At 44.6% G+C, this 25,208-nt stretch overlaps 2 protein-coding genes across 3 annotated transcripts in view; one reads left to right on the top strand and one right to left on the bottom strand.

The window, feature by feature from the left end:
• Nucleotides 1-25,208, top strand: part of PSMD1 (proteasome 26S subunit, non-ATPase 1) — a 133,497-nt gene that overhangs the window by 52,913 nt on the left and 55,376 nt on the right. The window lies entirely within an intron of this gene.
• HTR2B (5-hydroxytryptamine receptor 2B) lies at nt 5,394-23,701 on the bottom strand. 2 transcript variants are annotated; one of them, XM_053310100.1, is made up of 4 exons: nt 23,281-23,701; nt 21,981-22,640; nt 10,549-10,749; nt 5,394-6,511 (listed from the first exon to the last, which is right to left on the bottom strand). In XM_053310100.1, exons 2-4 carry the CDS (start codon nt 22,288-22,290, stop codon nt 5,619-5,621), a joined length of 1,404 nt encoding a protein of 467 aa, XP_053166075.1. In that variant the 5' UTR covers nt 22,291-22,640; nt 23,281-23,701; the 3' UTR covers nt 5,394-5,618. The 2 variants fall into 2 exon arrangements, with proteins under 2 accessions (XP_053166075.1, XP_053166076.1); XM_053310101.1 differs by having other exon boundaries at nt 21,981-22,519.

Here is a 25,208-nt window from a genome sequence, read left to right as displayed (position 1 = left end):
TGGCTGGCCCAGAGTCACCCAGTGAGTTTCATGGTTGAATGGGTCTTCGAACTCGGGTCTTCCTGGTCCTAGTCCAACACTCTAACCAGCTACAACCATACCACCTTGCCTGTGTGCACATGCTGTGTAGACAGGGAATGGCCATTACCTTCATGCCCAGAAACATTTGGCTGGGCTTTGATATGACCCAGCAAAGCAATTGGATGTTCTTGTTAGCTTACATACTTGATAAGGCTTAGTTGTTGTTTTACACTGAGTTCTGAAGATTGCTCAGCTCCATACAGGTTGAGTATCCCTTATCCGAACTGCTTGGGACCAGAAGTGTTCCATATTTCGGACTTTTCCGGATTTTGGAATATTTGCATACTGTAATGAGATATCTTGGGTCCAAGTCTAAACATGAAAGGTTACTGTACACTGTATTTTATCTTTTTAGGTTTTATATAAAATATAAAAACAAATAAGCATTGAATTTACGATAACCACAGGTAGCTGTAAATGTAAAGAAAACGAATTGCAAGAAAATTTCCAACGCAATAATGTTGCTGGTCATATTAGACGCAAACATGTTAGGTGGAGATGAAATTGTTACAAGGCGCTCAGCCACAATGAGTCGGTGCTGCAGGTGCACACTGTGGTGGTTTCCGGACTTTGGAGCATTCTGGATTTCAGATGTCCAGATTAGTGATACTCAACCTGTATTACTTGAGGTGTTAACTGATATGTGTGCCTGAGGTAAAAACAAGGGCTCAGTAATACCATTATGATGATTTCTTGAACTCTTTTCTACCTTGGTTTTGTTTTTCTTGTTAAAATGGGGTCGACTGAATGGTCTTGACTTGAAGATAAGCAGTGGGGTAATCTGGGTTCTTGTTTCTCCTGTGTTTGATATTCTGGATATTATCATAAAGAGCAGGTGAGTTATAATCTTGGGTATGCAGAAGTGATTGGAATTAAGAATTTAGATTTTGAGCCCTTTTAGGACAGGGGACCTTCTTTTATTTTTTATTTTCGTTCTTTCGTTCTTATTTTCTATGTAACCTTTTTGAGAACTTAGGTTGATAAGCAGTACATAAATATTTGTAGTAGTAGTGGTAAATAATTCACTCTGTGCTCACTGTGGCCCAGTTCAGACAACCCAGGGCTGCTCAACTTTGGTCCTCCTGTGGATATTAGCCTACAACTCCCATAATCTCTGGCTATTGGTCAGTGTGGCTGGGGATTATGGGAGTAAAAACACAGGAAGATAGGAAGCAGCCATATACTGAGTCAGACCATTGGTCTGTCTAGCTCAGTATTGTCTATGCAGACTGGCAGTGGCTTCTCCAAGGTTGCAGGCAGGAATCTCTCTCAGCCCTATCTTGGAGATGCTGCCAGGGAGGGAACTTGGAACCTTCTGCTCTTCCCAGAGCGGCTCCATCCCCTGAGGGGAATATCTTACAGTGCTTACACTTCTAGTCTCCCTTTCATATGCAACCAGGGCAGACCCTGCTTAGCTAGGGGGACAAGTCATGCTTGCTACCACAAGACCAGCTCTCCTCTCGGGGCGGGTGGGGGAAGTTAAGCAGGCCTGAGACAACCTAATGAACCATGGTTTGTGGGATTGAGAACATGAGGCAAAGGAGAAGCTTTCTCTTTGTTCCTTCATTTCAGCTCACTGTGCCCTCTGGATTAGCCCCTTGGCCTGTCCCTCCTGACACACCCCTGCCACTTTTCTCCGCCGGAGAGACACCAATGTTGTTACTGGTTTGATGCCTTTCCTTGAGACTTTCAGCCTCTCTGCTGCTTGCTTCTAAGATAGAGATGATGTAATCTTCTATAAAGTTTTACCCATGTTGCTTAAAAGGCGTTATGCTCAAGCTGTTGCTCTCTCCTTCCACTGATAAATTAAAGACGTTTGAAAGGCTAAAGTGTTCTGATGGATGTCATCCTAATTTCTTCCTCTGGTTACTGATCAATTTTTAAATACCCTAGTGTCTCCATTATTATCCCTAATGGACACTTGTGTGGCTCTGTGCATGAAACCACAAAGACAAGGTTGACAAGCAAGTCTGCGGCTTGGATAATGTTTGCAACATGGTACAACTAATAATAATAATATTTTAAAAATCACTTTGTTCCAAACTTTTATTGTCCTCTCAATCTGATAGGATGGCTTCAAGAATGCTTCTTTGAGGTGGCAGGAAGATCTGGTCACAGACCTCATTGGACCTGGAGCTCCATGGTGGTGCACGTGCTTGGCATCTCTGGCAGAAGGCCTGGGAAATGCCTTTCTTTGCCTGAAACCTTCATCTGCCACTGCTCAGCTGTTGAGGCAATACTGGGCTGAATGGACCAGTCTTGTCTGCCATAGTATAAAGTACTTCCTGTGTTGACACGTATTCAGAAGCCAGCATAGTGTCGTGGTTAGAGTGTTGGACTAGAACTGGGAAGACCTGAGTTCGGATCCCCATTCAACCATGAAACTCACCGGGTGACTCTGGGCTGGTCATGTATCTCTCAGCCTAACCTACCTCACAGAGTTGTGAGGATAAAAATAACCATGTACTGAGTCATTTAGTACTGAGGAGCTCATGTACTGAGCGCCTCGGAGGAAAAGTGGGATATAAGTGTATAGATAAATAAATAAATAGGCCGGTGCTGAGACTTGAGCCAAAGGGTCTCCCTTCTAACTTATTGTATCTCCAAGGGGCTTCCAGGACAGCTGGTAGCTGAAGATCAAAGCATAGAAGGCCAATCTTATTTCATCTGCATTGACTGCCTGCTTGTTTCTGGGCTCAGTCTGAAGTACTTGTGTTCATCTTGGTAGCGTTGAACAGTTTAGGGCCAGCGTTGCCTCAGAAACCACCTGCTGATCCTGCGCACCCCTTGAGTTCAGCATCAGAGGCTTCGATCTCTGTCCCACTGTCCCATTAAACAACTGGGTTCAAGAGACCCCTTAAAGAAGCACATTAGAAATCGGTTTAGCATGAGTCCTGCCCCCTTCCTCACCCCCTCCACCCTTCCCTGTTCTCCTAGCTGGCAACAGAGCCACCCTGATTCATCTGGGCATTTCCCCAAAGAGCAAGAATTAAATTTGGAGAACCTCTGCATGAGGCCAGAGAGGAGGTGTTTGGGTTCTGAACTGCGTGTTTTCAGCAGGTGAATGTGACTAGAGGAGGATCCTCTGCAATGTACAGATAGTGGCTTTCATAGTGATCAGCTTGGCCAGTTGCTTCCTGTATCTGAAGAGTCTGCTGCTGTTGGTGAGGATTTCTGGCGGCGGGGGCGGCGGGATCTCCGCTTGACTTTTTTGCTCTTCCTTGTGGTGGGGAAAAATTGAGCGAACCTTTTTCATGTTACAAATTGTGTGAGCAAGGTAAAGTCAGGTGTTTACTTTCAAATAAGCCCTGTGTGCCCTTTGTGCATATTAACGCAAACCTGACGGGCACCCTTGCTCCTTTAGGAAAAACATCCTTCCTTGCTCTTAAAAATGCCTTTGCTTGTCATGCAGAGACCTCACTGACTGAGGAGGACATGCACTGGCATGATCAGGTGGCTGCTGCTTTGGGAAAACAGGAGGCATGATTACGCACCTACTAGATTGTGATTTTGTTTGTTTTAGGGCCATGCGGTGAGAGAACCGTTTATGTGATGCATAAAAGTGGGGCTAAGTGAGTTATGCTGCTTTATTTTGCAGCATTCCACAAATATCTTAGGCCTGCGGAGAGCACTGGGAAGCACAAGCCTCCAGGCTTCAACTCTCCAAAGCCTGGCCCTGGGCTTAATTCACCAGGAGGAGGCAGACCAGACTACTAAGGCTGCTGCCTGCTGGCCTTAGAGTGGATTTTGGGAAGGGGTTTTAAGCAGGAAGCATCTGATTTGTTTTTTTGAGGGGGACCAACCTCGGCTCAAGTAGATAGTAAAACCTTCAGTTGTGTAAGCATATAGAATATGTGGATTTTTGCTGGCTTTTATGACCCTCAACAGCTAGTGGCTTGATTACAGTTCCTTCCAGTTCTTCAACAAGATGGAATGTAATACATTGAGAGGAGAATCCAGAGAGCAGCAAAGCTTGTTCTGTGAACCCAAAGGCGATTTAGGCTTGTTTCCCCTCCAAATAGCCTCTCTCCTCCCCACCCTTCCACTATGCCACATGGCAAACTGCTTCCAAAGTTGAGGGAAGGTGCACAAGCTGTTTGTGAGGCTCAAAAGGGAAAAATGAGAAATTTCACTGGGCCTGTAGTAGCTTTTCAAATCCCAGCCTCTAAGTTCCCTGGCCATAATTTGCTTCTTAACCATTGTATTTCAAGGCAGAAACCTTTCATTGCTAGCACACGTATGCAGTTCTGTTTAAAACATTGGCAACTGTTCTAATTCACCTGAGCAACCTGGGAATTTCCGGCTGTATGCATGGATAGAGTGAAACATTTTAAGGCACTGGGTGTATCATATCAGACAGCTTATTAATAATGGGCAGGGTAGTTCCCCTTCCCTTGCAGAGCTGGTGAGAGACTTGGTCTTTTGTTCTGTCCATGGGCAGGGTGATTTGGAATTGTAGTCAGGCAGCAGTGATCAAAGTCAAAGAAGCAGAATAAATGATGGACATTAAGCTATGGTGCTCGTCAGTGGGCCATTACAGGGGAAGAGAACTCAGAAATTTCATTACTGTTTCGCTGCCACCTCTTTGACCTTGGAGAGCAGTGCTAATTATCCACAGAACCTCACCTTATTACTCTGTAATGCCAGCTCAGTCCAGAATAAGTCTGAGATCATCCATGACTTGATTATGGATGAAGGAGCTGACCTGGTATGCATTATGGAGACGTGTTTGGGAGAGGCTAGTGGTCTGGTGACTCTGGTTTGGTCCCAGTTTCTCCCGGTGGTTTACTCCATGGTGGAGCATGTGAGATGGGCGGTGGGGTGGCTGTGGTCTATAAAGAATACCATCTCCCTTACCAGGATCCCTGTCAGGGGATGGGCCTATATTGAATGTGTGTACCTAAGCCTGGGGACCAAGGATAGACTGGGACTTCTGTTGGTGTACCAATCACCCCACTGCCCAACAGAGTCCCTAACTGAGCTGATAGACCTGGTTGCGGAGTTGGCATTGGAGTTGCCCAGGTTGTTGGTAGTGGGGCACTTCAGTGTTCATTTTGGGACTAGGTTGTTGGGAGTGGCTCAGGAATTCATAGCAGCCATGACGATTATGGGGCTAGCCCAAGTGGTAATTCAGCAAGCTTGTGTGCATTTTAGTTTTGAAATGTAGACCTTCTCCTCATTAGTAAAACACCAACATCTATGATGGCCTCATCTGCTCTGAGACACTAAATTGTTGGTTATTAGAGAATTGGTAGAAATGTGAAGTGAGAGGGTGACCCAGAGTCGGAGACATGAGAATTGCCATAGCTGTATTTATTGTCTGAACACTCCTTTCCCATTTTTGTAAACTACAATGCTCCGATACTACTACTACTTTGGCGGGCCAGGTAACAGGTTAAATCGTGAAAATGGAAGTGCTTTGCAGCAAGAGGAGACGGGTTACAAGAATGGATTTTGTATAAATAACAGATGAAAACCATATATACATACTGCCATTTGCCAATAGGTATAGGGTATGGCTTGTATTTTTCATTCAGCTATACATAGCTGACCTGATCTTCTGTTTTATCTACTTCATTCTCTGTAAGTAGCAGCGTATCCAGCAGAATGGCTGAGGATGATTGAATTGGTGAGCTGCAAAGTCTCATAGGGCTTTGGTACATTACCGGATTAATTCCATTTCGCATTCCATGGTGCATCATAAAAAGCTTTGAGTTCTCTGCCATAGAATTCCTGAATGAAAGCCTGCTGGAACATTTCCGAAGGGCCCTTCCAGGCAGAGAGGTGCGGTAATTGCAAGTGATGTACCTGCCAAAGGCTTCTCTGAACGTCTTATTGAAAAGGGTGTAGACCAGTGGGTTCACTCCGGATGAAACATACCCTATCCAAACAAATATCTCCATAAGTGTTTGGATAAACTCCTTACTGCAGGATTTGCACAGAACAGAGGTGATGTTAGTTATGAAAAAAGGGCACCACATCACTAGAAAGAGGGAGAACACAATCCCCAAGACTTTAGAGGCACGTTGTTCATTGGTGATGGTCTGCACTGACTTCTTCCCCGCTGCGGACATCCTGCGCATTAGCAGTTCTTCGTTTCCATTAGACAAAGGCTTGTCCTTCCTAGAGCTATCCAACATGGTGAACTTTTCTGGTGATGATCCAGGGGTCACTTCCCGCTGGAATACTGTGGACACAGTACTCCAGGTCAAGCGCTGAGGCAGTTTATTGATCAAGTAGGCCTTCTTGCGCAGCACTCGGATGGTGAGAAAGTAAGTGACCACCATGATGGCCAGTGGGACAAAGAAGGCAGCCACTGAGCCATAAAGGATGAAGTCTCCGAAGCGTTCAGGCGTTAGCACACAGGTGAAATTCATGAGGTCTTCATGGCTTTCTTCTATGCCACGGATAGGGATTGGAATAGCAATGCCTAGAGGAGAAAGAGAAATCCATTAAGCTTCAGGTTTTTCATGGATTTAGAAGCTTCAGAATGTACAATAGTGGGTGTTTTCTGATGCTGATTACTATTAAACATCATCAGGAGTCATGGAAGTTAAGTTATATTACAGGAAAACCTTGGCATTTGTGGACCCGACTTCTGGATTTGGGTAATTGATACCTGACCTTGGCAGACATGGGGGAAAAAGGTCAACAAAGGGTTAATCTGTGGTTTCAGGGTGGCTGGAAATGACCTCCGAGGAGAGGAGGTCATTTCCAGGAGAGAAACCATTTTGTGGCTCAAAATGAAGGGGAAAAAATTAAAATGCCACAATTTTCCGTGATAAAATGCAGCATTTGGGACTTGGGGAGGGGGCATTGCTGGACACCTGGAGACCTGCGGAGCACCACGGCACTGTTTTCAGGGCCCCTTTTCACTATGTTTGGCCATTTTCCACACTCCTGGAATCTAACCTCCCGAGTCCGATTGATTCAATGACCCTTTATCTGCAGTTCCGTTATTCATGGTTGTAGCAGAGAATGGATTATCCAACTCCTGTGGATAATGGGGTTGACCTGTACTTTCACAATCCGATTCCTAGAGAGATCCTTTTGGAATGGAGATTACTAAGCAGCCAGCTAGAGCCTAGAAATATTGCTCAGGAATAGTTGCAGTACATTTAGAGATAACAACCTCTGCTAGATGAGCAAAGAGGCATCTTTTAAAATAGTTGTTCTCTCATAGTAAGTGGGCAAAAGCATCTGTTCCCCTATTCATCTGAGCATTGTCTCCTTGCCAGTGGCTGTTTTTGTTGTATGTCTTGTGGCTTTTAGATTATCATCCCCTTTGGGACAGGAACCATCTTCTCATCCCTTTTGCTATGTAGCCTGAGCTGTGAATTTTTTGTTGAAAAGTGGTGCACAAATATTCTAAACAATAATAATGTTGAACTTGTGTAAATATTCATGACTTAGAATCAATCCTTCCTTCCTTCCTTCCTTCCTTCCTTCCTTCCTTCCTTCCTTCCTTCCTTCCTTCCTTCCTTCCTTCCTTCCTTCCTTCTCCTGCCTGTCACCACAGTTCTGAGGGCCATCTCTCTTCTAAGAGATGCATGTTTCTTGTTTGTTCTTCCCAGCCCACTTTTGAGGGTGACAGAGTCAGTTCTGTGCCATGTCCTTCTCCCTCTGCTTATAGCTGGCGTTGACTTCAAGTCTGGGCAAAAAATTGGACAAAATTCCATTGTGTCCCAGTCTTTGAGAATGTAAAGTGTCCTATGGGACCCATGTTATAACCCACTTAAGACCGAGGATGAAAGGGCTACCTGGTAAGTAGCCTGCCTGCTTTGGGGTGGCCCTTGATGGCAAGAACATGTTCACATGGGAAGAGCATCTATAGAAGGCAGGACTATGTTTTTTGGAGGCGTGTGTGGGTGTGCGCATGCACTCCCCTGTGTGCATAGTTCAAAAAATGTTGGCTGCTGGCTTTAATTTTGCTATAGGTCTTGCTAGGAGCTCCCTGTCTGATGAATTTTCCTATTGGACTGTTGCTGAATGTATTTGTGGCTTTTGAAGAGCTGCCTTTGCTGCCATGCAAAACTTGTGCCTTGGGCCCTGCAGCACTAAAATAATCAGTAGAGTTTTTACTTCATAAGCCTGCGCTGCCATTTCTGCTTTATAAGGCTTGGGGATTTACAGGAAACCGCCCCCCCCCCCCGCCGCTCTTCCCTCTAATAAGCAATATTTGTTGTAAAAGTTGCGAGCATGGAAATTATCCATCCTTCAGTCATTTTTGATCATTTGAAGCAGGAGTGGCCAGTCTGAAGAGGCTCTCCATCTGTTGTTGTGCTATAACTCCCATCATCCCAAGCTATAATGTATTGTGACTAGGGGTGATGTTCTAAGAATAATAGCAAAATACCACATATGATGTACTTTGAAGCACTTTGATGTACTGAAGCACTATACAAAATGCAAAGTAATATTAAGGATGTTCACCTCTCGCTTAATGTTGGAGTAAGTCATTGCAATTATCAGAACAGAAGAAGAGCCTTACTGGGCTGGACCAAGGGCAATACAGGAGAACCTCAGAATTTGTAGGGGTTCTGTTCTCCACTCCTACCGTGGATATGGAAACCGCTAATACTGGAACGTTGGGGCTGTGGAAAACCAGAGGCCAGGTTCCTGGAGGTTGGGAAAAGTCCTAAAAATAGGGTAAAAGGTTGTAGAAATGTGGGGGGAAGTGGCCTACTGTGCTTCATGGGTCCCCAGCGGTCCAACAGTGTCCCCTGGTAGTAACAAATCAACCAAAAATCATGGTTCCCCCCCCTTTTTTTTGCAAAAGGAGAAATTAAATAGCTCCCAATCTCAAAATGGTGGCTGAAAATGGCCTCCGAGGTCATTTCCAGCCACCACTGATTCACAGATAAGTGGATTTAACCATTATCTGGAGGAACAACACCCCCCCCCCGTATACCAAGGTTTATTACCCGACCGCAAATACGCAGGTGTTGTATCTGCAGATATTGAGGTTCTGCTGCATCCTGGATCCAGTTGTGGCCAGCCAAATGCTTATGGGAAGCCCACAAGCAGGGTATGGGCTTCTCCCATTTTTCTTGGTCCCCAGTGTTCTGACGCATATTGCCTCTATCCTTGGCGGGTTCATGTAGCAATCACGGCGAATAGACTTCTCCGATCTGTTTTTACACAGCTCTAAACTTTTTGTGAAGGTGTAGTTCAGAGGCTAAGTACATTTAATGAGCTTGTAAGCCATCAGATAAGCGCTATGCTTGATTAATGCCACTAAAACCAGATATTTTACAAAGGCTGTTTTCAAAGTGTTTTGCCTCTTTAGCCATTTCCTTTATTTGGTTTCAAAGTACACTTATTGTTTCCTCTGATGGCTGGAGGCTCTTTTAAATTTACGCTCTTGTAGGAAGCAGCCATTTTATCATGGGTGTAGTGGTTAAGAGGGTGGGATCTCCCCCCCCCCCTCGCCTGCAGCGAAGTCGTTTTTATTCTTGACACTGTTTGGGATACGCTCTGCACTGCCTGCCGGGCAATTAATCTGTGCTGTCTGCTGCCTGTACATCCTGGCCGTTGCTAGCCAGTAGTTTGGAGCCATCGATTCAGGCTCTCCTCTCCTCACCAGTTTGCTGGTGTCTGCAGTTTGCCTTTTGTGCACAAACCCACAAGACGTTAACAGCAGGCTGTGTGCCCTTCCACAGAGTGCGCCAAACACAGCAAAGCATAATGCAAACCATTCAGTCAGCACCTCATGTATTGCTAGGTCTCTTTCACTCGTACGCGTTTCACAGCCCCAGTTTCTCATCTTCCTCTACAGCTTAACAATAAAACCACCCCACTGTCATGTGAAAGCTGCCTTCCACTGAGTCAGACCGTTGGTCCGTCTAGCTCAGAAGTGACCACACTGACTGGCAGTGGCTTGAACCTGGGACCCGTGTGCAGTGCAGGTGCGCTGCCCCTGAGCTGGGCTCTGCAAACGGGAAGCCGCAATTTGAGCCTCCTTGGGCCTGGCTGTTGTAGGATTCTGTTAATAGAAACCTACTTCCTGCATCTGAAACGAGTCCTACCAATTTTCGCAAACGTTGTGTGCTTCCACACTCCATTCTTTTACTTAAAGTATCAGGGACTCTGGGGTTTGCATTGATGATCTCTTGAGCAGAGTCTGGGACCTGGCCAAGAGGAGCTAGCTGGGACTGTGTGTGCTCAGGCCTCCAAGCACTCTCCATCTGCTGAGAGGAACAGGATCAGTGCAAGCCCAGCCCCTAAGATAAGCAGGCAGCATGAAACCTCTGGATGGGCCAGGCGTGGTGCAGAGCCTGGCTGTGCTGTCTGCTTCCGGTGCTTTAGGCTGCAGTTTGAGCTTCCCACTCCAGAGCTGCCCGCCTTGTCAGTCTAGCCCTTCCCCAGGCTTTAATGGATCGAGGCTGGGTGGTGCTTGTGAGGCCACGGGACACTTCCACCCTAAAGGAAAAGCTGTGCCTCTTTTTGCTGGCACTTGCCACCTACCTATTGAGATCAGCCACACCACGGTTATTTTGATGAGTGTGGTAGCCCGCGAGTTGTACTGGCTGGCTTGGATTGGCTTTTTGATGGCAATGTAGCGGTCTAGAGAGATGGCACAGAGGTGCATAATGGATGCAGTGGAAAAGAGGACATCGAGAAACAGCCAGACGGGGCACAGGTCCCGGGGAAGAGGCCATGCAATCTCTGAAAGAGAGTGGAGAAAGGTTGGAATCTTCACAGAGATTAGGATCCAAACGAATATATGGATGCTTTGTATTTAGTAGTTTATTTCCCACCCTTGGATAGACCACTCCCAATATTTATTTATTTATTATTTATTCATTCAATCTCTATACCGTCTTTCCAAAAATGGCTCAGGGCAGTTTACACAGAGAAATAATAAATAAATAAGATGGAACCCTGTCCCCAAAGGGCTCACAATCTAAAAAGAAACATAAGAGAGACACCAGCAACAGTCACTGGAGGGATGCTGTGCTGGGGGTGGATAGGGCCAGTTACTCTCCCCCTGCTAAATTAAAGAGAATCACCATGTTAAAAGATGCCTCTTTGCCAAACTTTCAATTGTATTAAAACAATCAAATTTGGGAGGAAAACAGCATTTTAAACAACAAATGAAAACAGTGGAATATTAGAAGCCCCACAACTGAGTGTCTTGTCCCCTTTGTGTAATCATCTTGAAATTAATCAACATCGCAACTCCTTTTTAATTGAACTTTAAAAATTCCTGCAGCAAAAATAAACAATCTACAATAACAGTTGCTGCAACAATATTCTAAATAGGTAAGAGATAACCACAAATTTACCACTGCTTTGTGGCGATAATAATAAGAATAAACTTGGTTTTGGAAGCATTACTTTTCCTGCCCTAGCCATCTTTTGCTCCTTGCTGAGTTCGGTTTGGTTTTCAGGCTGACTTTAATGTAGAGATATTTGGGATGACTCACCTTGGGTTTTCTGGCAGTTGTAATGTTAATGACTCTTCTTCTTGGGCTAATTTATATAAACTTTCAATTAAAAAAATGCAAGCTTAAAAAAAACTTCTTCAGGCATACGTGTTTGAAGGAAAAATAAAGTGTAAATATCTTTGATTGCAAACATAAGTGCCAGTGCTTGAAATTGTACAGTTTGGTCAGTCAGTGTTTTTGTGCTCCATTCCTTATTCTTTAAGACCAACATTTGTTACCAGTACACTTGATTAACGGAGATTAAGGCAAGTTTTGTGCTAGGGCTGTCAGCTGCGAATCCCTTCTTAAGCTAATGGTAATGCAGTCACATAATTTCAGGGTTCTCAAAGGTCATTGTGGCTGGGGTTGCTGGGGGGTTGTAGTCCAACAACTATGATGTGGGGTCCCAAGTTTGAGAACTCATGACCTAATTAATTTGACTAATAGGTTATGAGCAGTTTTCCTGATATAAAGGCCTGAGATCATAGCCAACTGATTGGTCCTAGCATAGAATTTTAGTTTTCCCATATTTAAATTTCCACCCTGATTTAGCTCACTGTAAGCAACTACGAAACAACTATGCTCTCATGCTTATTTCTGATTGCTGTAGCAAACGATTAGATGACATCTCTGGAAGATGAACCCAATAAACCATCCAGTTCAGCTTTTTATCCTAAGATGGGATAGGCTCTCCCTAACCATCCTTGCCAGATGGCTGTGAAACCTTTTTATTTCTTTTCTACATCAAGGGTCATGAACTGCTGCAGTTTATGAATTTCAAGATGTGCTTTTGAGATACGTTAAGGCTGTTTGACGTGCCTATATTGTTGCAATGCACCAGATAGTATTACAAACTCCATGAGAGAGAGAGTTAGTTTGTGTGTGTGTGTGTGTGTGTGTGAGAGAGAGAGAGAGAGAGAGAGTGGGTGGGTGGGTAGGTGGGAAGAGAATAGATCTGAGTTATAATGTCATGGTACGTTTCAGGCCAGGGGCATAGCAAGGTTGGAGTGGGCCCAGAGACAAGATTTTAAAATGCCCCCCCTACACACACACACTGAAGCTCAGCTCATGAAGTAAAGAAATCTTAAATGAAGCTGAATAGTGGTAACAAAAAGCATATCTATCTATCTATCTATCTATCTATCTATCTATCTATCTATCTCCGCATCTCCCCTATGTGCCACAATAGAACATCATCCTAAATTATTTTTTAAAAGATTTTGTAAATTGTGGCCGATGCAAGTCATTTATTGGTACTAGAGAAAGACATGATATTCTGGTAGCTCCAGGTCTGAACACTCACATCAATTTCGGAGGATGAATACAACTGAAGGAAGCCCGGGTGGGTGCGCAGCTGGGGGAATCAGTCATGTGACTTGCCTCTGGGGGCCCCCCAAGGCAGTGGGCCCCCAGACAACTGTCTCCCTTGCCCTATTATAGTTACGCCCCTGTTTCAGGCTGATGCTATAATTTGTCAAAATGGCAGAATGATGGAGTAAATTATTGCATAGATTAGAAACTTTCATGTGCTGATCATTCAGAAAATAAGGGGACTGTAACTGAGTCTTTCAAGAAGTGGCAGAAACTTTATTTTTAACTGCTTCCCTGTATAGATGCCTAATGGCTGCAGAATTCAAAGGAGGGTGCAGAGCAGACCATGTCCTAAAAGAGTTTCCCATGTCGGGATTACCTTAGAAAGGTCTGAGTGAGCAGATGGAAAGACTTTTACAAAGCTGCTGTTAATTCCTGTAGACCAGAAGGATGTTGGTAAATGATGGAATTATTCCCAAGGGTTGGTAGATGTACCTCCTAGGCACATCCATAGGAAGGATGTTTAGTTTAACATAAATAGCTTGCTTGATTTATTAATGAAACTAACATCACATATGTGTACCCTGCCCTTCAATACATGCTTTGTGGGCAGTATTACTTCAGAAAATAATGAAAGCAGTAGCACGGACAGGTTAAAAGATATTCAGCTGATATGATTTAAGAAGGTGTGGAAAAATGAGAGATCTTTGCCTGGCGTAAAAAGGAAGTAAAACCAAGTGTTAGGTGGGCCTCCTTGGCGAGAGCATTCCCAAACTGGGGTCCACTGATGAAAACACCCTCTCAGCAATGGTCATCCGTTTGACTTCATATCCAAAGGAAGACCTCCTCCAAATATATTTGTACACCGGCAGGTATATGTGGGAATATACTTTTCTTTTAAGTGCCTGAGTCACAAGTTGTATAGTGCTTGAGAGGCAAGATCAGAAGCAGACGAACAGACCGTGAAAGTGTTTCAAGATTGGCATGATGTGTTCCCTAGTGCTGGTCCCAACTGAAGTTTTAAAACTGTTTCTGGACTATAACACTTCAGAATGCATATGGGGAATCACACAGTTGAGTGTCCGCTCATGTAACACAATTCTCTGCACATAGAGAACTGGTTGAAAGGGAGACGTTTTCTGTGTACGGGAAATTATTTCCCCCAAGTGGAAGCAATCATTCTTCCTTTAATCTGCGGTCCAGAAACAGTTTTCTCACCTCATCTGCTTTTTGTGTGGACCTTGTACAGTTTATTTAGTTCCCTGGAATCTCAAGGGTGGCAGTTTATTTTTAGAAAGAGAATGAGAGAGAATATTTGCAAGTCTTCTAAGGTCTATAGAAATTATATGTTACTTAGTGCAGTCGTTCCTCAGACAGTGGTGAGCAATTAGCAGTTGAGAAGGCAAGAGTTCAGTTTTAAATGTCAGTTGTGCAGTTTGGGGGGCCAGTATAAAAATGCTGGAACTTTCCAGTAGGCTTATGAGATCACCCGGCTTTCTGTGCACATATGTGCGTGCGTTCATGCCCGTGTGTCACCCCACATCAACTTCATAATACCTGGACCAATATGAATCAAACTGGGTACAATTGTAGGGACACTGTTTGTGATGATGTCATCCACCCTGATCCAAGATGGTGGACGCATAAACATTTGAGGCACAAGTGTTTCAACTTGTGAACCGCTTAACCAATTTGATCCAACTTTGCTAAAGCTATAGGGACACATAGGGACACCTCAATGGCGTAGATTGTGATGATGTTATCCAACCCAATTCAAGATGGTGGACACAAACTTTGGATGCACAAGTGCACTAACTTGTGGACAGTCTACCTAATTTGAACCAAATTTGCTACAGCTGTATGGACTCATGGGGATGCCCCAGTGGTGTAGTTTGTGATGATGTCATCCACCCCGATCCAAGTTGGTGGACGTGTGAACTTTTGAGGCGCAAGTGCACTAACTTGAGGACTGTCTAACCGATTTGAACTAAATTTGGTACATTGTAGTGAGTGACAGACAGGGACACCGCAGTGGTGTAGTTTGTAATGATGTCATCCACCCTGATCCAATATGGCAGATGCATGAACATTTGAGGTGCAAGAGATCTAACTTGTGGACCTTGATTTGACCAAATTTAGTCCAGTTGTAGAGACAGTGAAAGGAAAGGAGGCTGATTAGTTCTTACTAGAACAACTTGTTAATGAGAAAAATGACATTTTAAATGAAGTAGGAATAAGATGGTGTGATCAATAGACGGTGAAATGTCCTGCTTTTTTAAAAATTGAAAGCTTTCCTTTTTTATTACGTTTTAAATATCTTTTGTCCTTAGAATGCAGTCGCAGCAGAAAGAATAAGGGCTCCAAGTAACTTTGAACAACCTTAAATTGTTGTGTTTTGGAGCTCCGCAGTTCTCTGTAGCAAGTCAAGAACGTTTTTCTGTGCCTTAAAATAATGTTGAAACGAAGTAATGTGTGGTCTTTTTGTGTGCAGGTGTATGTTTTACATGTTAAAAGGGATGATGGCTAGCTGGATTTTCAATGAATGATTCAGTGTTTCCTCTCCTTTTTACAGTGCCTCTTAGATACTATCTTGCTGTTAATCCCTTAGAGACGGGGTTTTTGCAGTGCAGCAAAATAGACATTCTTTTTCTTCTCCAGTGGAGATAATGTAGCCTTTTTTCTGCTGAAGCTCTGCTTTTCCTCCAAGTGTATATTGAGATTGTGAGGGTGGGGTATGTTTATGTTTAAGCGGGGAGCAGGCTTTGAACACAATTGCACAGCAACTTAAGTGCAAATGTTTCATTGCTTTGGGGCCTAGTGAACAAATTGTTGGGCTTTATTCAGTACACATCACATCTCAGCTCAGCTCTTGACTGGTAATCTTAGCCATGCCTGATATCTGTTCTTTCCTCTCTGTAAAATGGAATCGTAGAGGTCCCTCTATAGGAGGAAGAGGAGCTACAGAGTGAGTGCTACCTGAAGCTAAGAGCTGATGTAGCCTGGGGACTAAATTGGGTCCAAGGTTAGAATTGCACGGTCCTTGGCCATGAACTCACTGGGGTGGCTTTAAGCAACTGTAGCTCTCCACCTGCGAGATGAGGATAGTAATCCTGGGCTTCTTCACGTAGTAGCTGCAAACATTGCCAAAATGTTTGAGGGCTCAAAACGCTCTAAAGCAGACCTTCTCAAACTTGAGTCCCCAGATGTTTTTGAACTACAACTCCCATCATCCGCAGGCACAATGGCTTATGGGTGGGGATGATGGGTCTCTAGGTGTTTTTGGACTTACCAGTCCGAAAACCTCTGCTCTAAAGCCCTGAATTTAATGCCAAGTATTATTTTGAAATGGAATTTAATTAAATACATTCATTGACCCAGACAAACTGGAATTCTTTCTGCTGCAGATTGTAAGCCTACAAGTCCTCCGAGAGTTGTAGTTCAAGTGGGGAAAATTATCCTTTCTCTTTGAATATCATAGTCCTTAATCCTCGCTGAAATTACGGTGGGCTGCTTTTCCTTTTTTAAAAATGCGGGGTAATGGGACTAATGCAAATTCCTGGCATATGGAACAGCACCCACAGAAATGCTCTTGCACTATAAGCCAGTAGAAAGCACATTCCCAACTCCCTGCTGAGCCTTCCCTGAGCCTGCTGAAGAGCCGGAGCGAAGGGACCTTCTGCAATGGCATGGGACAGCAGTGGGCAGGGGCTGTAAGGAGAGGGGGGATTGGAGAGACACTACACAGGACAGAATGAGCTCTAGGTTCAGTAGGGAGGGAAGGTGGAGAAGTGCCTTTCGTAGGTGCACACACCAACATCACTGTGGATGATGCCTTTTGCGGTCTGTTTTCTTTCAGTGATTAGTCTCCTTTTTTGTATTTGCCGAAAGGAGAGACTGATTTATTGTTAAACACATTCCAGATTGGGCTGTGATTTGTTCTTTGTCTCTTTATTTATTTTATTTTATTTATTTATCAAATTTGTACACCGCCCCAAACTTTCGTCTCGTCATCCACAGCTTCCCTTACTCTGGAGTAAGGAGTCCTTTTTCGAAGTAAGGGGAAGCGGGATGTCATCCTGTGTGCATTTTGCTAACCCTAGTATATATAAAGGGAGAAAATGTCTTGTCTTAATATGTCCGCCTTTTAAGAATGAATCATGTTGTGATTGCCTTTCTTGGGTTTTGTTGTGCATTTTGATTTTTCTTTTTCTGCAAGAATCGTTCTCTCTCTCTCTCTCTCGCACAGGCAGGGAACACAAGGATTTGGGAGTTACACAGGGATAACATAGCCTGACCTTTCATGGTGGTGCAACATTTCAGTTGAAATAGCTGATTTGTGAAATTAAAGCTATCAAGTAGTGCATTATAACAATAAATAGTTCAGTTGACTCTAGGTGCATCAGCGGTTGTGTGTGCGTGCATGCGAACACATACACCAAATCCATCTTTCTGAGTAGTGTAGTAACTTTGTAATGTCGTACCTTGTGTTGAGGTGTGCTTGCATGCCTTCATTTTGAGGGAGAAATGGCAGACACACATTGTAACAAGCAGTAAGTTCTAACAGATTATGAGCAGGGGAAATCAAGAATGGTTTAGCAGTGATCTTTCCCAGCGTGGTGTAGTGGTTAGAGTGCTGGACTAGGACTGGGGAGATCCGAGTTCAAATCCCAATTCAGCCATGACACTAGCTGGGTGACTCTGGGCCAGTCACTTCTCTCTCCGCCTAACCTACTTCACAGGGTTGTTGTGAAAGAGAAACTCAAGTATGTAGTACACCGCTCTGGGCTCCTTGGAGGAAGAGCGGGATATAAATGTAATAATAATAATAATTATTATTGGTTGTTGAGCACTGGCCAGGCAGATGAGACTTCACGGTTTTCCTCTGTGAGCTGGGAGAGGGTGCTCCAACCCACAGATCCCTCTAAGGCAGGGCTGCTCAACTTCGGCCCTCCTGCAGAGGTTGGCCTACAATTCACATAATCCCTGGCTATTGGCCACTGTGGCTGTGAATTGTGGGAGTTGTAGTTCAAAAACAGCTGGGGGGCCTAGGTTGAGCAGGCCTGCTCTAAGGCATGCACATGTGTGCATGCTCATAGGTTTTGGATGTCCGCTCAGTTCATTTTAGATCCTGCTCAGGTTGAATCAGGAAGGCCCTACTCTGTATGCATGTGCGCGCACGGTGCCTTGATACTGCCACCCAGAACAAAACTCATTCCGCACAAAGATGAAAAAAATTAGAGGGACCACTGCCCCAACCTCACCCGGCATTCCCTTGCAGCATAGCAAGGGGCTGTTGGTGGCGGCAGGGAAGCAAATGCTCCAGTACTGCTTTCCTCCCTGAGAAACCCCTGGAAAGCTTCCGAAGAACCACAGGGGTCCCTGACACACAGAGCCAGGCAAATTATGGGCCCAGAGAGACAAGAGTGCTACTGATGCCCAGTTTCAAACAATTCGCACACTTCCCTTCAGGCCCTCCACGTAAACTGCTGTCAGAAATCGGAGGAATAATATTTGTGTTGTGTGTCAAGAAAGATCCTCTACATTAGAGTCTCGGGAGCAGGAAGGGTGGGCTGAATTGGCTGCTGCCTCATGCACAGATAATGCTTTATTTAAACAGTTATCTGGCTAATTAATTTTTAAAGGATTACTAGCCTTCTGAAGGGCTCTCACAGCTGCAGTCTCTCCTCAGTCCTCCACCCCCAGGCGTGCTCCTGGTGTGAACTTTCTGGAAACGCTTTGCCTCTTTCCCCCAGTTGCTGAGGAGGCAAAAATTGCTTGACTTAGGCTGCCAAACAGCCATCATAAGGAAGCAAATGCAGCTTTGAGTCTGCTGTGTTTCCACAGTGCCTGCAAATAACTTCTCCACACCCATTTTAATTATGATTTCTAACTTTTTTCTCTCCATTTAAACTTCCCACAAGATGAAAGATACTTTAGTTGGCTTCTAAATTAAGATTCCTTGCATGTTTTTAACTTTGGTTTTCGCAGGGAATTAATGGAAAGATTAAGTAGCAATAACAAAAGCAAGAGGGACTAGAAAGGCAAAGTTGCTATGCAGCTAAGGAGACTTCACATGAGAGCATCGGTCTCACCTTTTCATTTTGCTGCTGGTCACTAATGCCCCCCCCCCGCCCCCCACAAAAATCCAACCTTTTAGCTTGTGTGTTACTTTGCAGCATTTATGATCTTGATCAAAATATGAAGATCTCTGTAGCCAAAGTTACTCAGACTTGGCAGTGTTTCAGTACCAAACCAGAGCGGCATCCCCTTAAATGGATGCCTTGCTTGCTTTTAGAGTGACTGGAGCCAGAAGCATCACCTTCACAGCCCTCCCTGTGAAGAAGGGAGTAGTTGCCACAGGTGACTCTTCTTTATAGTCTCGGCAGTCTCACATATGGACTGCCACCATAGCGTAGTGGTTAGAGTGTTGGACTAGGACTGGGAAGACCTGAGTTAGTCGTGTACCTCTCACCCTAACCTACCTCACAGGGTTGTTGTGAGGATAAAAATAATGTACACTGCTCTGAGCTCCTTGGAAGAAGAGTGGGATATACGTGAAATAAATAAACAATCAAATAATATGTGGTTTGCATGTGCTCAAAGGCAGCTTTGGGACATTCTGGGCCCGGGCTGCACAACTCTGGTCTTCTGCTAAAGTAAAGTTGTGCCGTCGACTCCTGGCGTCCACAATGCCCTTTGGATTTCTTTGGCAGAATACAGGAGCGGTTTACCATTGCCATCTCCCACACGGTATGAGATGATGCCTTTCAGCATCTTCCTATATCGCTGATGCCTTATATAGGTGTTTCCCATAGTTTGGGATACATACCAGCAGGGATTCAAACCGGCAACCTCTTGCTCCCTAGGCAAGTTACTTCTCCGCTGTGCCATTCGGTGGCGCTCTTCTACTATAAATATTTATATACTGCTTTATAACAAAGGTTTCCAAAGCAATTTACAAAGAGAGAAATAAATAAAATAAAATAGATGGCTTCCTGTCCTCAAAGGAACGTGTTTAACTTTTTAAATAGATGGCTTCCTGTCCTCACAACGTGTTTAACTTTTTAAACACTATCAACAGCCACTGGAGGGGTGCTGTGCTGGGGTTGGAGAGGGCCAGTTGCTCTCCCCCTGCTGAATAAAGAGCATCACCAATTTAAAAAGGTTCCTCTTTGCTCATTTAGCAGGGGAAATGGGACAGATCCCCCAGCTGTTGTTGGATTGCAACACTCATTGTCTCCAGCCACAGTGGGCCGTAGTGGGGGGTGATGGGATCTGTAGTCTAGCAGAGGCTTGGAGGCCAGAGTGGTGTGGCCCTGCTCTAGACCTAGGGAACTGGTGCTCTATGTGGTCCTCCCTTCGTAGACATGGACCTTCTATCATGTACACATCTTCGCTCCTTCTAACCCACCCACCCTCACTTTTGTGTGCGTCTTGTTTGGCGGAGAGGGTGGAGTACAGACCTTCTTAATATGATCTCAGCTAGTGTCATTCAGATGCTGTTTCCTGCTTACGCACAACTGTATATTTGTTGCTTCACTGGAGCCCTTTCCTTGGGTATCTTTACACGTCAGCCTGTGTGGCAATTATCTCTCTCCCCCCCCACCCATAGTATGTGGACTAATAGGGTGAGCTATAAATCATTGTAGAGCAATGGTACATGGTATCTCTCTGGTGCAGCTCAGACCCTTGAACATAATTGTGGAAGAATGGTGTTATTAAATGGGTGGACACTCGGAAGTTCTGGAATTCCAGATAAGAAAATCCTGAAATATGTGACCCAAACAAGCAAGTTCTGTGTCTGGAGTAAACTCCTGTCAGTTGCCTATATTGGAGAGAATTAGGAATTCTTTGCCATGCTGATTGTCAAATAAGGGTTAGGACTGAGGGATAGATTCAGATTATTTGCAGCAGTGGTGACCGAGGTGATGAAACTACCACAGAGGGGTCGGGGTGGGGGAGTGAGAGCCCCCCCCCCACATCTCAGCTCACCCAGTTTTTCTAAAGCAATACCAGGAAGTGCCACTTGCCTTTGATTATGTCAGAGCATTTAAACAAAAGGCCATCAAGCCAAATTGTCATGGGTGAGCTGCCTGTTGCGACATTACCACCCCATCACTTCATCTGAACCTGCCTTGAGAGTCTTGGGCTTCTGTGGTAGCTACAAGATCTTGAATCACAGGTTAGATTCTCCACTTTGTGATGTTGCTGTAGCAGTGTACAAGATTTTAGACCCTCTCTTCTGGTCACATCATTTAAAAAGATGTAGGAAAACATATTTTTAAACATCCTGGGGGAGGATGCTAGTAAAAAATTCCCCACTAGAACTGGTGCTAGAACTGCGGGAGGGGATGCTAGTAAAAAATTCCCCACTGAAATTTTAGCTGAATTCTATATAATATACTTAAAATGGAGGGCCATTTTGACTAGTCATTAGAAGAAACATAAGAAAATGGCAAGCCCTACAAATAATTGCACTAAAATGAACTTTATTCTCTCAAAACCAGGTCAACTGACCGTGTCAGTCTTTTACATCACACAGGTGATCTCTGTATATGAATCATGGTGCTTTCGGAAGCTTAAGACTAGTTCATGTGAAAGTGAAACCAGTGGGATAGTTCCCATCACAAAGGTGTCTCTAGCTTGTGGACATTACAAGCTCCTTGTCATCTTGACTTTAGAGGAGCTGTGCATGTTTCCATTTAAGCTCACAAACCATCGCAGCTGTGCATAGCAAGAGCAGAGATCCTTTGCCAAGTGGGCAGCTATTAAAGATGAAGTTCAGTTGAGAATCCAGCGATTCTCAAACTTGGGTCACCAGATGCTGTTGGACTACAACTCCTCTGACCATTGTGGCTGAGGATGATTGTGGCTTCTTGGCCTTTTGGCTAAGATCATGTGTCCAACACCATCTGGGGACCAAAATCTGGGAGCCTCTGATGATTAATCCATCCCCCCCCCCCCCCCGATTGCTGTTTTCTTGGTCTGGGAGAGTGAAAGGATCGTGACTGGCTACAACTTGTGTTTTGCAAAGGGGCAGAAGGCATTGGAAAGCTCTTAAACCAGTGCTTGAAATACATATATATACACATTTGGGATGCAAATAGAAGGGACATCCCTTTTCTTCCTTACAACATTTCTCTAAAGTCCAATACTTACCAAACAGTATAGTAAGAAGGGCTATCGGCATCACAAACAACCCGACCAGCAAGTCGGCCACTGCCAGGGACATGAGGAAGTAATTGGTGGCATACTGCAACTTTTTTTCCAAGGACACAGCCAGTATGACCAGAATATTTCCCCCAATGGTGGGGATGATGACCATCAAGATGAGCAGGGCTGCCCAGCGCAACGTGTTCTCCTCGGTAATTGGCTGCATGGATCCATTGCCAAATCCGGACGTATTCAAAGGCACGGCCATTGTGGTGCCCAGGAGGATGTGTTCAGACACTGTGTTTTCCTCGGGCATTTTATAAACTCTAGGAACTTGGTTTTCCTCTCCGGCCCAGTACAATCCTGATGAAAGATCAGCATTGTAAATTGCTCATCTGTTGCCACAAGAGGTTCTTTTCAGATCCCACGTGTTCAGAATTTTCAATCTTCGTCTTCACTTGGATACATGCAAGTAGAGTTTAAAAATAAAGGTACTGTCTTGGATCCATTCTAGCTGTTATAAATCCCAACGGTCAGGCTGTTGTCTAAATAGAAAATATTGAAAACAGTTGGGTAGTTGTTGAGGAAACTGGGTAATGAATTAGCACCTTGTGTCTTACACACACACTCTCTTCTCTTGCAAGACTTTGTGTCGAAGATTTCTCCCTAGATAAATGAACATACAAATTGCATCTCTTAATTGTTTTTAATTGATATACTGGAATTGTTGCACTGAACTTCCGGGGTTAACAGGTTGATTTACGTTTAAAATGTTTATTGCCCAGATTTTTAAAACTACTTTAGTACTGTGTTGGTGCAGCTTGTCTCCTCCTCAAGGACCAGCCTTGAACACTGAGATCGTATGAGAACAATTCCCCATAATTTCTCTTAATAGAATTCCATTTTCTTTTATCACCCTCTTTAAGAGAATTGCAATCTGCAAATTGAGATGGATGCCTTTAATTAGGTCTACACACATTTGTCAGACAGACAGGCAGATGGAATCCGAAGGACACTTCAGCATTAACTGGACGAGGCTAAAACAAGCTAGGTTGACTTGTTAAATGGGAAGGACAAGCGTATTTATCCCCTCCTACAGCTATAGATTGTGAATTTTTGAACATAGCTTTGGTCAAGCAGACTGAAGCCCTTCCAGCACTGAATTCTACCAGTTTCTCGCCTCTAATGAACAGACACACCTCTTAATTATTTTGATAGCACTTCTAACTGACACAAAGCATGTTGCAAGTGTTGCCTTGTATCCTCACAGCAATACTTATACTCTTTAGAATGAAGAATGGCTTACCTTGGTTTGAGTTATCCCCTCGCTGGGTTTAGAATTCTCTTGTTACTGAAGCTGGATGCATTTCTTTTCCAAAACGATTTCCCCCTTATCTGTCAAAAGCTGAGGGGTGTGTGTGTGTGTGTGCGTGTCCGTTTCCCCCTGCCCACCCCAAAGGATCTCTCCTTCCTAATTGCACTGCTTTCTTCAAGACCAGTTGCACACTCGTGAAATTGAAATTTCCAACTCCCTGGGCTTTACTTTGTGATCCAGTCCTTGATTCTTTTTGTCGTAGCCTGGAGGAGGAGGAGAATGGCTTCAGTCAGTGCTTCCCTCCCTCTGTCCTGCTGTCACTTCTTTCGGTAATTTGTAAATTGTACATTCTTGATGGGTCTCTTGAGTGCTCTGCAGCCCTTCCTTTGCATCTCGCCTCTGTGCAGCTTCCTCTGTGTCCGTTAGCTAAGCTGAACGGTCTGCCGGTATCATCTGTTGATTGACTCATTCCAGCGCATCCAGCTCCAGCGCTTGAAAGCAAAGTAACAAATGAGCAGAGCTTTTCTCCCGGCACCCTTTTGCACCTGGAAGAGAGCCACAGATGGTTAGGTCCAACATTTTTTTCCATACAGTGATCAAAATCTATCGCGCTTATCCCTTGTCCCCAACTCTTAAGTAGACTGGTCTAGGGAATACCCATTCTTCTCACTGGAGCATTTAACAATGCTCAGTTCCTTTTTGAATGACAGGAGACCTAGCTGCTAGAGCTACGGCAGTATAAGCTGTATTCCATAAGCATAGGGAATGTGCCACTGTGTGTCAAAATTGTGCGATTTTATCTGTATTCTGCTTAGCAGTTCAGGGAGACAGAGAGGTGTGCAGTCCCTATTTTAGGGTTCGCAGCCTTGGGTCTCCAGATGTTCTTTGACTATGGCTCTCGTCACCCCCAGCCTTTGTGGTGATGGGAGTCGCTCTCCAACATCTTCTGGGGAACCAGGGTTCAGAACCCCCACCCTACCTGTGTAGTCCTTCTAGCAGTCCTCTCAATTAGAATTTGGTTTTACCAATGGAGAAACAACCTGAGGCTGTTGTTCTTTGTTCTTGATCACATTTTTATCCCTTCCTTTCTCCAAGGATCTGTGTGTGTCCCATGTTTCTTCTCCCCCCAACCCACCCCATTTTATCCTCTCAGCAAACCTGTGTGGCAGGGTAGGCTGAGAGTGAGTGTGACTGGCCCATGGCAACCCAGGGAGCTTCGTGGCTGAGCAAAGATTTGTGCTCTGATCTCCCTGCTCCCAGTCAGGCACTAGCCACTATCCCACTCTGGCTCTTGCCGAATGAGTTGACCAGGGGAGCCTGTGACTTTAAACCAGGGCAAAATCCTGCTCACTACACTGCCACCCTTACTTATCCTAAGCACATGAGTTGGAGGTAGGTGCATTGAGCAATACTTTTAGGACTGGAGGCTTTTGAGATGGTGGATTGCAACATCTGTGTGCATGGTGCTTAAAAAAAAAAAGATGACAAGTCCCTGCCCCAAAGGGCTCCCAGTCTGAAAATTAAAACAAGGGAGACCGCCGAGGAAGGCGACACAAATAGAGGCAGGGATTAACTGGGGGAAAGACATGATTATTTCATGTATGTTCTTCAGTTCAGTCAATAGAAAAGTATGGCATCTGGAGACTGCGGGAAAGGTGGTATTTCAAGGACATGAGAGTTGACATCATGAAAGCAGTTTGAGGTATAAGGGGCAGCAAAGATCAGAATAATTCAAGGGGACATGGCACCTTTGAACAGCTGAGTGTTGTGAAGCTGGACAAGCGGAGGTCGCAAGCAGGGATATGTCCAGATGTAAGAGTGGAGATATAAGGGGCAGCCAAGTCACAGAAGGTTTTGAAGGTAAGGACAAGAAACCTGAGCAGGACCCTGGAGGAGACAGCCAGCCAGCCAGCCAGCCA

This window comes from Hemicordylus capensis, chromosome 3 (genome assembly GCF_027244095.1).
Source record: "Hemicordylus capensis ecotype Gifberg chromosome 3, rHemCap1.1.pri, whole genome shotgun sequence".
Taxonomy (NCBI): Eukaryota; Metazoa; Chordata; class Lepidosauria; order Squamata; family Cordylidae; genus Hemicordylus; species Hemicordylus capensis.
The sequence above is the reverse complement of the archived record's forward strand: the minus strand, read 5'-3'. Positions and strand labels throughout refer to the sequence as shown.